Genomic DNA, 15,431 nt, shown 5'->3' on the forward strand with positions numbered 1-15,431 from the left:
AAATGAGAGAAAAGCAAAGCCCTTCAGATGAAAGTTCTTCGAAGGCTTGAGAGAGAACAATTCCTAAAAGGGAAAGGCCCTAATTGTAGAGATGACAATAGTGCAAGTGACATTTTTTTCAGGATTTCAAGATTATTGCTAGTAACATTTAAATTAAACTATTTGGGGACTATAGAAAAATTATATAAAAGCTATTTCTGTCATGATTTCTTATTCATTTTTCCATTTCTATATTCCATAAGTTTGAATTTGGGGGTTTCCAAATAGGTTCAGAGAGTTGGACACAACTGAAATGACTGAACAATAAAAATCTAAGTTAAAGATTGATCATCAGTCAAGAGGAGACACTGATTTGAAATATTAGAAACCAAATTGGAAGACAGGAGTCAATAGTGAAAAAAAATCAGTGCAGGAGAAAAGTCAAAAAACTAATCATATAATGCCAATCAGAGAACATGTTTCCAGAAGCCAAGACCAAGAAAACAAAACACAGAACACAAAAATCTATGAAATTTAGGGTCTGGTTGAACTTGAAACCAGCTGACTACAAATGGAATCTGAATTTGACAAAGGAAGCTTATATGGTTGTAAGAAAAAGAAAGAGCAGACTGGAGGTGAAGAACTTGCTGAGGAAGGACACAGACATTCAGCTTCAGGAAAAAGTGGCAACTCTTCATATACTTACCTATTTTCCCTTTACTGCTCTCTAGGTCTAGAGAAGAAAAACTCTCCTCAGAGTACATAGAGGGCAGATAGGAAGTTTTTGGAGATTCAGATAATGCTTTTCATTGAAAGGGCATAATGTTATTTTAGTGTCCAACTATAGGAGCAGGGCTGGGAAACTCTGCAGAATCCCAGTCTTGGGACTATTAACTAGTTAAACAAACAACACTCTACAAAGGTTTGAGGGTATTAGAGAAATTGATTCATCCAAAAGAGCAAGAGAAGTAGAGAAGTATCTTCATCCAGCAAGAGAGCAAAGAAGCTCAGAAAAATCAGTCTTATCCCTGAGGAAGCACATCATGTAGAGTATTCCCTAAAAAGACCACAGACTTCCCACATCTGCAGTCCAGAATAGTGTTATCCCTGGACATAAGGGTTTCCTTACTCATTTACCTCACTGCTAGGTTTCTGTAAATTTTTGCCCACTTATGTACCACCTCCTCCCATGGAATATTCTGTGCATTTGAGGGAAAATATGACTTAAGGTATATGTATAGAATGTTTAGTTTTAATTATACTTGCTTTGCCTCCCATTTAAAAGAAGCTATATGATGGTTATTTTTGCTCTTCTTGTTTAATTGACTGTTTCATGGTCAAAAGTTAAAGGTGTCATTATGCTTGATTTGTAAAATGGGAAGCACATTGGTGTGGGTTCAGGAGCTACAGTTGTGAGTATAGATCTGTATTTTCACACACTACCCTGTTTGCTATGACAAGTCTGACAATTCTGGAATCCCACCTTTGCAAATGTAGTGGAATTTCACTACAATCATGTGCAATTTGGAATAACAAGAACAAATATTAAGCCTCCATTAATGTACAAAGCATAATACTAAATGCTTTACAAATATTATCTCATTTGATCTTGACAATGACCCTGGAGAGTAGATTCTATTATTATTCCATTTTACTTGAGGAAACTGAGGCAGAGATTAAAAGACTTACCCAGGGTCACATAATTATGAAGTGTCTAAGAATGAATTCAAAGTTGGGTTTTGCAAACTTCAGACCCAGAGGAAAGCCACTGTAACATGCAGTTGCCAGTGAGCCAGACCTACTCAGAAGCTAACATTAATTCTTGCTTCGCTTGCCACTAGGAAAGAGAATGAAAACTTGTCTGTTCAATTCCGACTCGGTAGCCAAGGTTTTTCATCACTACACAGTAAGCTGACAGGAAATAATTAGAGGATATCTGCTTATGCTCTTGGAAGGGAGGGAAAGGCCTCTTCCATCATTCTTTTCTGAAACAAACTCATCAAGCCTCCATGTGAACTGGCAGCAGGCAGGAACTGGGAACTTACTAGAAAAATGTAATTAGTAGTGTGTAATCAGGAATAGACAGAATTATCTTAGTGGATGAATAAATGACTGAATGGAAAATATCTATTAATCACTTTCTATGTGCCAACCACTAGGCAAAGCACTAGGGATACCAAGACAAAAGTTAGTTTCTGAACTCAGGGAGCTTATGTTATAATGGTAAATTCTGTGACCTTGGGTAGGTCTCACAAAGTGTTGGTGATACAGGAAATTCTCTATATTTCCAAGTTATGGATGAGTTGCTGATCCCTAATAGGTGGTGAGATTTTCTCAAGACTGATGAAACCAAGTGTCTGAGGATAAGTAAAATAGAGAACCAATTGATCTGGAAAGCAATTTGAACTATGTCCAGAGGGCAAACTATCCAAACCTTTGGATACAGCAATACTACTGCTAGGCTTGTATCCCAAAGAGATTTAAAAAAAAAAAAAGAAGGGAGGAAGACCCTATTTGTACAAACATATTTATAGCAGATTTTTTTGTGGTAGCTAAGAATTGGAAATTAAAGAGTTGCCCATCAACTAGGACATGGCTGGACAAGTGGTGCTATATGTGGTATGTGATTGTGATAGAATAGTATCTAAATAGTATCTAAAAAATTAGCAATACTTACATGAACTGATACAAAGTAAAGTGAGCAGAAGCAGGAAAACACTGTACACAGTGTTAACAGAAATATTGTACAATGAAAAATAATTAATTGCTTAGCTATCCTCAGCAATAAAATGATTCAAGACAACCCCAAAGAACTCATAATGAAAAATGTTATCCACCTCCAGAGAAAGAACTGATGTTCTCTGAATACAGATTGAAGCATGTTATTTTTCTTTCCTTCCTCTTTCCTCCTCTCTCTCTCTCTTTAAATTTTTTAAGTTGTTTTTTTTTTTACAAGGCAATGGGGTTAAGCGGGTTGCTCAAGGCCACACTTAAGTGTCTGAGTTTACATTTGAACTCAGGTCCTCCTGACTCCAGGGACAGTGCTCTGTCCACCGCGCCATCTAGCTGCTCCTTCTCTTTCTCTTTTGTTTATCTTCTTGCACAAATTGACTAATATGGAAATATTGTACAGGATTGCTTATGTATAATCTATATAAGATTCTTTATCATCTCAAGGAGGGGAGAAGGGAGGAAGGAATAGAATTTGAAATTCAAAACTTAAAAAATGAGTGTTAAAATTATTTTTACATGTAATTGGGGTAATAAAATATTTATAAGCTATTAATAGCTGACAATAACACAATAACAAAATAATAGTTGATTATATAGCACCTCAAAGTTTATAAAGCAGTTTCACGTTATCCCACTGGATCTTTATAATAACCTTGTGATAGAGATATTGCAAGTAGTATTAGCTCCATTTTAAAGATGAGGAAACTGACTCAGAGAGGTTAAGTAAATATGGTGTACATTTACTTAGTTGACAAATCTCTGGGGTTTTAAATTGGCTCAAAACTCCTTTAGCTATTAGAATGATTTAGACTCAACATGAATTTAGGTTTTGTCCTACTCTCCACCCCTGGATCTGGGGTGAGGAGTAGGACAAAACCACATCATTAAATTTATTGTTATAAGAAAAAAAATCCCCAAATAGAATGGTTTCCATTTTTTTGTGCTTTAGAAATTTGGAACAAGGGGAAATCAAGAAAAAAGAAAAAAAAAGAAAGCAAATGAAACTGGAGGAAGAGATTTGTAGTCCTTCAAGAAAATAAATAAGATTAAAGTTGCTACAAGTGCTGACACTATCTAGAATAGATTCTAAAGCATATATGAATACAGTAGATACATATATGAACCTAGAATCGTTCAGATTGTAGCTATCATAATCATACAGATGGTAGCTGATTGATCCAAGTTGGCATCATCCTTGTGGTCTGCTGGTAATGTTTAACAACAGGCTTTCTGGAAGCAAAATACATAAGACATAGTTTTACATTTAATCTGTATTATTTCTTCAAACTACAACCAACAACAAATACAATAAATTTAGATTTGCAGATCTCTGAGGTGGAAATGCTTATAATGAAAATTTATAAGTTCTATGTGTCTCAATTTTGTCTTTTGACAAGACTCTATACCAAGACAATTTTAAGAAATAGTTAAGCTTGAACAGGTAAAAAGAGCATAATTTATTCAAATACAGTAATGATTTCAGAAGAATCACCACTCAGTTACCTTCTGGAACTTTCCCATTTAAGACTGGAAGAGTTCTTTCCTGAAATTGATGTCTTAAATTTCAAAAGTGGAAATTTTTAGGTGGATCACAAGTCAATCATCCTAGATGGGGAGGCTCTGATCCTATCTAGATAAGGGATAAGTTGGTGATAACCAATTTATGAGCCATCACTTTGCCAACTCTCGAATTCTTAACATATCCATTTCAAAGAAAGGCCTTAATTTTTGTTTTGTTCACTTTCCACTGAGGGTTTTAAAGTGGAAAAATATTGCTTCCTAATATTTCCAGAGAAATTAGAAAGTATTTTAAAAAAATAAAACAATCTTCTATAGTCATTGGTTAGTCAACAGCATTTTTAAAAATTTCCACATTAGCCATGTTGCAACCCACATACACACACACACACAGAAAAATAAAATGAAAAAAGTATGCTTAAATTTGTAATCAAGAGTTCATTAGAGGGGCGGCTAGGTGGATAGAGCACCGGCCCTGGAGTCAGGAGGACCTGAGTTCAAATCCCCTTCAGACACTTAATAATTACCTAGCTGTGTGGCCTTGGGCAAGGCACTTAACCCCATTGCCTTACAAAAAAAAAAAAGGACATTAGAGCTGAATAGCATTTTCCACCATGGGTCCTTTGGAATTGTCTTAATCTGAATAACTGTTTCCCAGGTGATCACCTTTACAATATCGTTGTTACTGTGTCCAGTGTTCTCCTACAGCAGTCACTTCACTTTGCATCAGATCACATCAATATTTCCAGTTTTTTTCTAAAGTCATCCTGCTCACACAAAAACCTTCCATCCCAAAGGACAGCTAGATGATGGCTGTGTTTGGCATCTGGGGGACTCATCTTCCCGAGTTCAAATCTAGCCTCAAATCCAGCTGGGGCTGGGTGACCCTGGCCCAGTCGCTGCACTCTGCCTGCCTCAGTTTCTTCATCTGTAAAACCGAGCAGCAACATTGCATCCCAGACACGCTTCACAACTTCCAAGTGCCTTTATGCAGCATCCCCCGTCAATCAGGAGGCCTGCTTAGCCCTTAGGAGTCAAGGAGCTCACAGTTCAAGGGGACCAGGCCGGGGGACCCCTGCTTCAATGCCAGGTATCTCAGAGGAAACTCTGGACTCTTTTTTTTTAAATGCTCGGGTATTGATATTTTTAGTTTTCCATTTCCCCAAAAGCACCAAGAAACACGGGGGCGCTGGGTGGGGGGCTGTCTAAGGGGGCTTTAATGAGACAGTAGGAACGAGGGACTTGGTATAGTATTTTTTTGGGGGGAAACAAGACAAAAAAATCATGGCCAAATTCATAAACAAGTGGTTCAGAGGTCACCGAGCAGCTTCTCTCTGAACCCCATTTTCACGAGAGAATTAATCACCGTTCCGGCGGGCGGGGTGCCCCCGAAGGGTAGGTCGCATCCTCACGATCCTCACGTAACTCGGAGTAAGCCTCCCGCGGCCGCCGCCTCTTGTTTTGGAGGCTCGCGTGGTCCTCCCTGATAGGCCGCGGAGGGGCCCCGCGCTCGCGCCGCCGCAGAGCTCCGCCCCCTGGGTAGTTCCCGGGCTCCTTGGGCGAGTCCTTCCGGCTCCAGCAGCCGGAGTCCTCGCGGCGGGCGGGAACTACGAGTCCCACAATGCTCCGCGCAGGCCGCGCGGAGGCCGGGGGCGGGGGCGGGGCCCCGCGCCGGAGGGGCGGGGGAGGCGAGCAGGGAGAGGGCCGCGGGGCTGGGCTCGGCCGCCACTGGGCGGCTGCGGGAGTCGCCTCCGGCAGCCGGGCAGGTGTCGCGGGGCTCCCGTCCGGCTCGTCCGTCCGCTCGGGCCGCCGCGGAGGCCGGAAGGAGGCGCGGGCAGGATGAGCGGCCGGGCGAGGGCCGCGGCCGCCCTGCGCCTCTGGCTGACCCTCAGCTGCCTGAGGACCGCCGCCGAGGCCCAGGTACCGGAGGGGGAGGGGAGGGGCTGCCCGGCCCGGGCCGCGACCCCCGCGGGCAGCCCCGGGGCACGTGGCCCTCCGGGGGGAGGCGGCCTCCTGCCCCCCAGCCCGCCCGTGGGGGCGCCCACGCGGGCACGGGCACCCCTGCCCAGCCGCGGGGGGGCATTCCGGTGGAAACTCCCGATCTTCCCCATGCGTGGGGCCCTCGGGCTGGCCGACCCCTGGCTCCCGAAGCCAGCTGTGGTTGGGTGGGCACCGAGGGGGCTGCCCCTGCCTTTGTTTTTATTTCCCGCAATTTCCACTTAGTATTTATTTCTGCACCTGCTGCTGAAGTGGGGAAGCGGCTAAGAGCCAAAAAAGTAAACAAGGCGCCCCAGGTGGCCCGGTAATGAGGGGGAGATGCGGGGTAGCGATTACAGCACCTTGCCACCCGCAGATGGCACACCCCTGCGCGGCGGCGATGGGCGCTATTCCTGAGGCTCGTAGCGGATCTGCTGACGGTGGCCAGACTCTACAAGACCCTACTTTTATTTATATCACATATCGACGTTGTCCTTATGCAGTCTGTTGTCTTTCCTGACCGCAGGCTTGTTTCCCCCCCTAAGATTTTTCCAGGCAGTGGGGTTCAGTGGCTTGCCCAAGGCCGCACGGCTAGGTAAGTAAGTATCTGAGGTCGGATTTGAACTCAAGAACTCCCGACTCCAAGGCTAGTGCTCTGTCCACTGCGCCACCTAGCCACCCTTCCAAGCTTTTTTTTTTTTTAAATAGGTCTGAAATTGGTGCAAAACTTTTGCTTGGTCTCTCAGTTGTAACATTTTATTAATTAGATAATATTTATTATTAGAAAAGGTAAGCTTTTCTTTGGCCAATAATATCACCTTTTTTATTGTGAAATTATGATTTGTATGATGAAAATCACCTTTTTTATTGTGAAATTATGATTTGTATGATGAAAATCACCTTTTTTATTGTGAAATTACAATTTGTATGATGAAAATCACCTTTTTTGTGCAATTATGATTTGCATGATGAAAATCACCTTTTTTATTGTGAAATTATGATTTGTATTATGAAATATTTTATATTTGACAATTTTATTTTCAAGTTTATTAATAGGATTTTTTTTCTTCAAGGGGAACATAATGTGTTTAGGATTGTTTTCTGTTATTCTTTTTTTAAGAAAATAGTATATACATGTATGTATTGCTTATTTTGGACTTCGACAAGCATCAGTCCAGAAGCTTTAGTTTATGATTTGTCACCTATCCCTGATTTTTATTAAAAAAATGAAATTTATTCAGTATTGTGTTTTATCTGAACTGTTAGGTCAACAAGAGATCTCACTAATAAAAATTTTTAAAAATGTAAACAGTGTCTTTAAACAGCAAGGAAATATACCTAAATATTGAGGCCCAGAATATGAAAATTATTTAGTTCAGTTTCCTCCTTTATTTTTGCATTTGGTTAATAGAATAACAGTTTAAATAATGAGAGAAATTATGTTTTTTAAAATGTTATTTGCAGTGAGCCATGAATTATTTCTTGGAATCCAATACAAAAGGCAAAATTTATTCTCTTTTCTATTTTGTTTCATTTGATTATAAATGAAATTCAAAAGTGTTTTGAAGCAGAACACAGCAGTCTGTACTGAAGCTACACTGAATACAGCTGGTAATCTTTTTGTAAAGTAGAAATTTGAATGTTTAATTCTGTCAGATTGGGATGCAATCAGGTTATACATCTTTGAGTTCTTGCATTGACAGAATTGCAACTGAAAATCTTTCACTTGTACTTGTATATATTTGCATATAATATGCATATAAAGAAACACTTAAGCTTTCCATTTTACTAGGAAGACTAAAGAAAAGCAATAGAATCTGTACTTCTTTAAATAATTTAAGAATATTAAATAATATGTATTATATATGATATAATATAAATAATACTAAATAAATTAAGAATAATATTAAGAATATTTACGAATAAACAAACTTTCCCCAAAGAGCTCTTTAACTTCTTTATCTTATGGAATCCTTTAAAGGAATAGCATACAGTACTTTTTTTGTGTGAGGCAATGGGTTAAGTGGCTTGCCCAAGGCCACACAACTAGGTAATTATTAAGTGTCTGAGACCGGATTTGAACCCAGGTACTCCTGACTCCAGGGCCGGTGCTCTATCCACTGCACCACCTAGCCGCCCCACATACAGTAGTTAAAAAAAAAATCTGAGACAGGACTAATTAAGGGGAAGGATTTATCCCCCTGGGAACTCCTAGAGTTGAGGATAGGGGGGGGAAGTGGGTCCACTGGCCGAGCATTAAATAGTTAGATTTTTAACTTTAGTTTTAATACTCTAGGGATATTAGAACCTTACCCAAGTCTCTTCTTTAGTAAATAATGATGATGGTGGTGATGGTAGCATTTATATAGTGCTTACTATGTTGTGCTGGATAGAACTACACCGGAAGCACTTTCCAAGTATTACCTTTTTTGAAAGCCTCAAAACAATCCTGTGAAGTAGGTTCTGTTTTTAATCCCCATTTTTACCTCTGAAGCAGCCAGAGGTTAAATGACTTATTTAGGGTCACGTAGCTAGAATGAATATGAAGCCTGATCTTCCTGTCTTCACTATTCTTCTGTGCAAATCACATAGCTGTTAAGCCTGCTAGGCTTAGTTATGGTACAAGAAAAAATTCACCAGTGTAAGTTAACCTGACAAAAATGCAGTTTATCACCTTCTGTAAGCTGCCTTTTGGAATACCTGACTTCATTTTCAGGAACAAGCTGTTAACCTTTAGACAGATTGTGAAGGAAAATAAGTTCGATATATGTGACCTAGAACTTTGCTTTGTGAAATAGTCATTTCCTGGATTGAAACTTTGTCAATTTCAGTAACCTATATTGAATTTTGATATCCAAACATTATAGCTTACAGAGTCCTAAACTTAGAAAAGATTGTTTTTCAGAAGTTTGTAAAAATATTCTTTATTATTAAGACTCAGATACTTTTTTTCTATAGAAAAAAATAAATGAATGTTGATTATTAGGTTCTTAAAGCAAAATATAAAGCTTTTTTAAAGTCTATATGTGACTAAAATAATACTGATATCCTATTTGAACTTTGAATTTTAGTTCAGAACTTGAGTTGGGAGATGGATTTGAAAACTGAGGATTAGCAAACTGGTATCATTGTATTTTATTAACTGGGGAATGAATAAATAGCAAGAGACTAGCTTCAATTCTAGTTGTAGGCTAGTGAAAAATGTTTTTCTGTAGCAAAGGGCAGCAACCAGGGCTTTATTGAGGATAGGCTTTGGTAGGAGACATCAATCAGGATAGAGAACCCTGTAATTTTGAGATAGACATAGATGGTAACAGAACTCCAGTTAAACTAATTTATGTCTTTTACTTTCCTGCATCCCCATCTTTACTCTACCTCTTTTTTTGGTTGGGGTGGTTCTTTGACATAATTTAATTTGTGTACAGAATCCCTTTTATGAGTAAATCAAGGAAACTTTGCCATTGCAGATCTACAAACCTTCTGTCTAGGGCGTTGAGAGATTTTAAGGGACTTGCCCAGAACCAGTATGAGTCAGAGGTTGGACTTGAGCCTAGAGCCTTTCTGCCTCTGGCCAGCCTTCTTGCTACTTTGTTATGCCACTGGCCAGCCTTCTTGCTACTTTGTTATGCCACTTATCCCAACCTGGTAAACTTGTATTTATCTTTTGAGGTCTAGTTCAGATGACACCCTCTCTGAAAAGCCTTTCTTAACTAACCTCTTTCCCCTAACTCTTTTATATGATTATTTTCATTTTTGTATTAGTAATTTTTACATGGATTTTTATCTCTCAATTTGGTTATCAGGTCCTTAATCTTAAATTTATCTTTGTATTTTACTCATTGCCTAGCATACATATATAATATGTATGTGAACAAATGAATAAATAAATGTTATATACTAATCATTGATAAAATTAGAATTTTGGAACTGGAAGGTACCTTAAAGAAGCCCTGAGAGTATTTCTAAGTCATTGGCAGTTTGTTTTTTCTTCACCAATTGTCTTTCAAAGTACTATTAAAAACATTCAATTAAATAACGTTAGAGCATAAAACATATAGGAAAGTTACTTGTAAATATACTATTATTAATATGTAGTATGTATTTGGGGAGAAAAAAAGGTTAAAACACAAGACCATCATTCTATGTGCTCATTAAACATTTGTAGCTCTAGCATCATTGTAAATTAAGCTGGCATGGAAATATTGGCAAGAATTTATAAAAATAATGATGAAGACTTTCTTCAGTAAATGTTTAGCAAATATTTAGTGAAATAAGCAAATATTTGATGTTTCATTATCCAAGGGATTGTAATTATTTTGACCCTTGGTATCCAATTTGTTAAAGTAACTAGCTACTTGAAAGATAGATTAAAGTTGACCTGCAGTTTATTTTGAAACAAAATGTATTTGTCCATATCACTATTAATAATACCTCAGCAATGGGGCAGCTAGGTGGCACAGTGGATAGAGCGCCCTGGCCCTGGAGTCAGGAGTACCTGAGTTCAAATCCGGCCTCAGACACTTAATAATTACCTAGCCGTGTGGCCTTGGGCAAGCCACTTAACCCCATTGCCTTGCAAAAACTAAAAAAAAAAAAAAAAGTACCTAGCTGTGTGACTTTGGACAAGTCACTTAACCCCACTGCCTTGCAAACACCAACCCCCCCCTACAAATAATACCTCAGCAATGGTCCTCCATCACTTATTCATTATATGACTTTTTTTTTAAGGTTTTTGCAAGGCAGTGGGGTTAAATGGCTTGCCCAAGGCCACACGGCTAGGTAATTTTTAAGTGTCTGAGGCCGGATTTTTGAACCCAGGTACTCCTGACTCCAGGGCCAGTGCTCTATCCACTGTGCCACCTAGCCAGCCGCCCCTTATTATGTGACTTTTCAAAGATAGTTTTCCTTTACCATTCTTTTTTTTCTTAAGGTTTTTTTTTTTGTTTTTTTTTGCAAGGCAGTGGGGTTTTAAGTGACTTGCCCGCAGCCACACAGCTAGGTAATTATTGTGTCTGAGGCCAGATGTGAACTCAGGTACTCCTGACTCCAGGACTGGTGCTCTATCCACTGTGCTACCTAGCTGCCACTCCTTTACCATTCTTGTCAGAAGTATTGGAGAAAATGGGTTTGGGGTGGGGGTAATCATTAAATGATCATTTCATGATTATTCCTACCAAGTTTCTCTCAAGAGGCACCTAAAGATTGTTCTTGCCCAATAGGCCCTAAGTTATCCTAGTTCTTTAGTGTATTTAATAGCAAATGAATATAGCAGAACCAAAAGAGTTGTTTTAATTTTTGTAACTGTTCAAATCTTGAACTTCAAATAAAAATTAACAAATTAACTGTTTTTCATTTCCTGAAACTATACTTCAAATTTGTTTATTTTATTTGAATAACAACTTACATTGAATATTTATTTTGATTTTTTTTTTTATTTTTTAGCTCTCTGGAGTCCTAGATGATTGCTTGTGTGATATAGAAAGCATTGATAGCTTCAACACCTATAAGGTCTTTCCTAAAATACAGAAATTGCTAGAACGGGACTACTTTCGTTATTATAAGGTAAGATGACTTTGAAAAACTCACGTATGGACCATACAAACAGCCAGATTCACAGAAATTTAAATCTTTCATCCTTTGAATATATTCTGAACATGAATGACAGTGGGTATTCAAGCCTTGCGCCACATTAATTCTGTTTATACTTGTGTAATCATATAAAAGCAATGGACTGAAAATTCAAAATTCAGGTTCTATTTGTGATTTATTATGAAATTCCTTTATATCTTAATTTTCCTCTCTAGAAAATTAGGACAGTAGGAAAGGATAACTCTATCATAGAGGTGTTATTAGAAAATCCAGAACAGTTTTCCCTCTGGATAGTCAAGGGTTTAACCTTTTAGTCCTAGACTTTACATTTTAGCATTTTGATAGAATTCTTTCAAACATATACTTATAAGTACTTCATACCTTCTGAGACAATTTACTGAATGTAATTTAACTTTTCTTTGATGACTTGGTGCTAGCATTATGAATATATTATTATATTATGATACAGACATTTTGACACTGAATTTACGATCTTGTTAGAAAAGTCACATGGATCTAAACCCCTCCTTCCAGGTTCTTTTATGCTGTGTTATTCTTTTGTTTCTTTTAATATCTTGGGTTTGATACTGAACTCCTAAGGTCCAACTAATAGGACATTTGAAGGCCTTCAGACATTGAGAAATTTCCTTTTTGGTACAGATTAAAAAATTAAAATCAGGACTGGGTGGGGAGGTAAGGTGGAAAGGAGATGAGGTTCATGGTAACTCTTGCAAAGTTGGGAATTCATTTTTAGAACATGTCATAAAAGGATGCAGCTGCAAGATAAATTTGTTTTCTTATATTGACTTCATGCCAGCCATGCCCTCCTTGCTCCAGGGTCATAGAGTCAAACAGATACTGGTGTTGCACTTGTTTTTCTGTTGTGTTTGTCTCCACTCTATGACTGACTTACCTACTCATCTGGTCATATATTTCCTCTATGTTTTTTATACTACTACTCTCAGAGAAATCGTTGTTGATAATTTGCCACATAACCAATTCTACCTACTATCTGTCTTTTTATTGCCTTTTGAATAAATTGTAGATTTGAGTCTTCTGAGATTGGATTGCTAACTGTTTTGCACCTGTAGAATGACACTTAAAAATCCTTTGGTAATGAGTAATATAGAATTTTTGAAAATACTGTGAAATTCTAAAATAAGATCGAGCTCAAAATTCTCCTTAGTTCTTGATCCAAACATACGTACATACTATTCATGTATATGCACACATGCATATAAAACTAATGTGATAGTTTGGGTTGTTATTTTATCCACTTTGTTTTTTTAAATATGAATGGCTAGGCCAGTCTCAATCATATTATTGTAATTTTTTGTAATTGAAGCTTGATGAAAATAATGTGAAGTTTTTTTAGCTCTAGACAAAAGACCTTAGGTTGAGTATGTCTTGTTTATTTGTTTGATGTCAGTAATCAATGACTCAATTGAACAAATGATCATAATCACATCTGTCAAAGGGTTTTTGTATAATTCTAATGTGTTGAGACATCTTGTTTGAGTAGAGTTTTCAAGACCACATTTGCCTTACCCAATCAAGTGCTTTGCAAAAGTTAGCAGGATCTTTTATTTTGACTTTTTTCTGTATCATTTATAGTTGTTGATAGTCACTGCTATTTGGTACTAGCCCTCATAACCTCTTGCTTGGACTGTTATAGTAGGCTGATGATGGGTCTGCCTACCTCTAGTCTCTCTTGCCCAAATCTAATTTCCATTCAACCACCAAAGTGATCTTCCTAAAATGCAGGTCAAACCATGCTACCCTTCTACCCAATAAGTTATAGTATCTTCAGGCTCAAATACAAAAATCTCTTTTTAGTGTTCAAAGCCCTTCATAACTTAGCCTTCCCTATTTTTCCAGTCTTCTTAAACCTTCTTCCTCATAATACATTCTTCAGTGAGGTGACCCTGGCCTCCTGACTATTCAGCAAACCAGACATTCTGTCTCTCTGATTATCCCTGGAATGCTTTCCCTCCTCATTTTTACCTGCTTGCTTCCCTGGGATCCTTCTAGGCCCAACTAAAATTCCATTTTTCTATAGGAACCCTTTCCCAATCCTGCTTATTTCCAGTGCTTTTCCTTTGTTATTTCCTATTTTTCCTATATTTAGCTTATTGCTACATATCTCTTTGCCTTTTTGTCTCCCCTTTGGATTATGAACACTTTGGGGGCAGGGACTATCTTTGTCTTTTTGTACTGCTGATACTTTGCATAGTGTCTGGTACATAATAGGCCCTAAATAAATGTTTATTGACTGACAAATCAATATTAACTTTGTTGATGTGATGGGCATGACCAGGCCTCAACTCAGAATCTGTGATTAGGAGGCCTGGGTTGAAGCCCTCCACTCTCTGGCTACCACTCCTCACCCCCATTTACCCATTCATAATAGCTTTATTTATCTTTATCCTTAAGGGAAGCTCGGTAGCATAGTGGATAGATTACTGACCTTGGGGTCAGGAGAATGGGAGTTGGATTCAACCTCTGACACTTGACTTTTACTAGCTGTGTAATTTTGGGCAAGTCACTTAATCCTGATGATTACCTCATATCCAGGGTTCATCTCCAGTCCTTCTGGTTCATATCTGGCCACTGGACCCAGATGACTCTGGTTGAGAAAAAGAGACTGTTGACTTAGCACAGCCCCCCCCCCCCCCCCCCCCCCCCCCCAGTCCTCACTCAAATCCAGTCATGTGCTTGTTATGACATCATCTCCCTGATATTGGGGTCTTCTTCGAAAATGAAGGACAAACATTATCTATTTTTATCCCACTCTCTCCATCTTTTTATGTTGTGCCTTATGGAATTCTGTTCTATTGTTAATGAACTCATCTTCCTATTAGACCTTTGTTGTCCTCCTGAGAAATGATTTGGCATATAGGATTTAAGCTATTAAAACTTATATAAATACATTAAGGCTTTTGGAATGTCTTGAATATTTTATGTTGAATTTTTTTAGGAATGTGTTGTTTCTCTCAAGAATGGTGGCTTCTTGAAGTACTGATTGTTTTCTATCTTTGTTACATATTAGGCACTTATTAAAAGTTTTCTAATTGAATTTCTTATACCTTCTAGTTATGTAAAAGTAAAAATTTGGTCTTCTGGAAAAAATAGTATGGGGAAACCTGACTGTTTATTTCTTATATTTTTAATCAAGGACCGTCAACGTATGTATAAACTAATATAAAATGTTTAAGGTTATAAGGCATATAAATGAATGGTTATTGTTTTCTCAAACATTTTGGGAAGGGTAGGAAGGAAGAATAAAAACATCATCTTTATTATTCTTTTGAAATTTTCTTCCTTTAGAGATAGTCTGAAAAGGATCCCTCTCAATTTGTCACATACAGGATATATTCTTTAGTTATGTACATATATATAATATATATATCATATATCATATATATATTATATATTATATATATACATATATAATATATATTAGATTTAGACATTCTTTAGACATTCTTCCCAACTAAATATTCTTAAGTTATAGTAACCCATTTTATATAATATTATTGTGATGGTATATGGTCTTATTTTTTATGGATCTCTGTAAAGACATGCTGGCTGACCTATTTACCATTTGTTGTCTGTCTTTGTTTTCATTTACAAAG

At 37.9% G+C, this 15,431-nt stretch overlaps 1 protein-coding gene across 3 annotated transcripts in view; it reads left to right on the top strand.

Moving 5' to 3' along the window:
- The first annotated feature begins 5,926 nt into the window (after positions 1-5,926).
- The window catches only part of ERO1B (endoplasmic reticulum oxidoreductase 1 beta), a 65,312-nt gene continuing 55,807 nt past the window's right edge, over positions 5,927-15,431 (top strand). For 2 of the 3 annotated variants that reach the window (XM_074222957.1, XM_074222958.1), the window contains exons 1-2: positions 5,987-6,150; positions 11,650-11,769. In XM_074222957.1, the coding sequence (XP_074079058.1) occupies positions 6,070-6,150; positions 11,650-11,769 (201 nt within the window). In that variant the 5' untranslated portion in view covers positions 5,987-6,069. Of the gene's footprint in view, positions 6,151-11,649; positions 11,770-15,431 lie in introns of all 3 variants that reach the window. The other variant, XM_074222959.1, reaches the window with a different exon arrangement.

This window comes from Macrotis lagotis, chromosome 2 (assembly GCF_037893015.1).
Source record: "Macrotis lagotis isolate mMagLag1 chromosome 2, bilby.v1.9.chrom.fasta, whole genome shotgun sequence".
In the NCBI taxonomy this organism is placed as follows: Eukaryota; Metazoa; Chordata; class Mammalia; order Peramelemorphia; family Peramelidae; genus Macrotis; species Macrotis lagotis.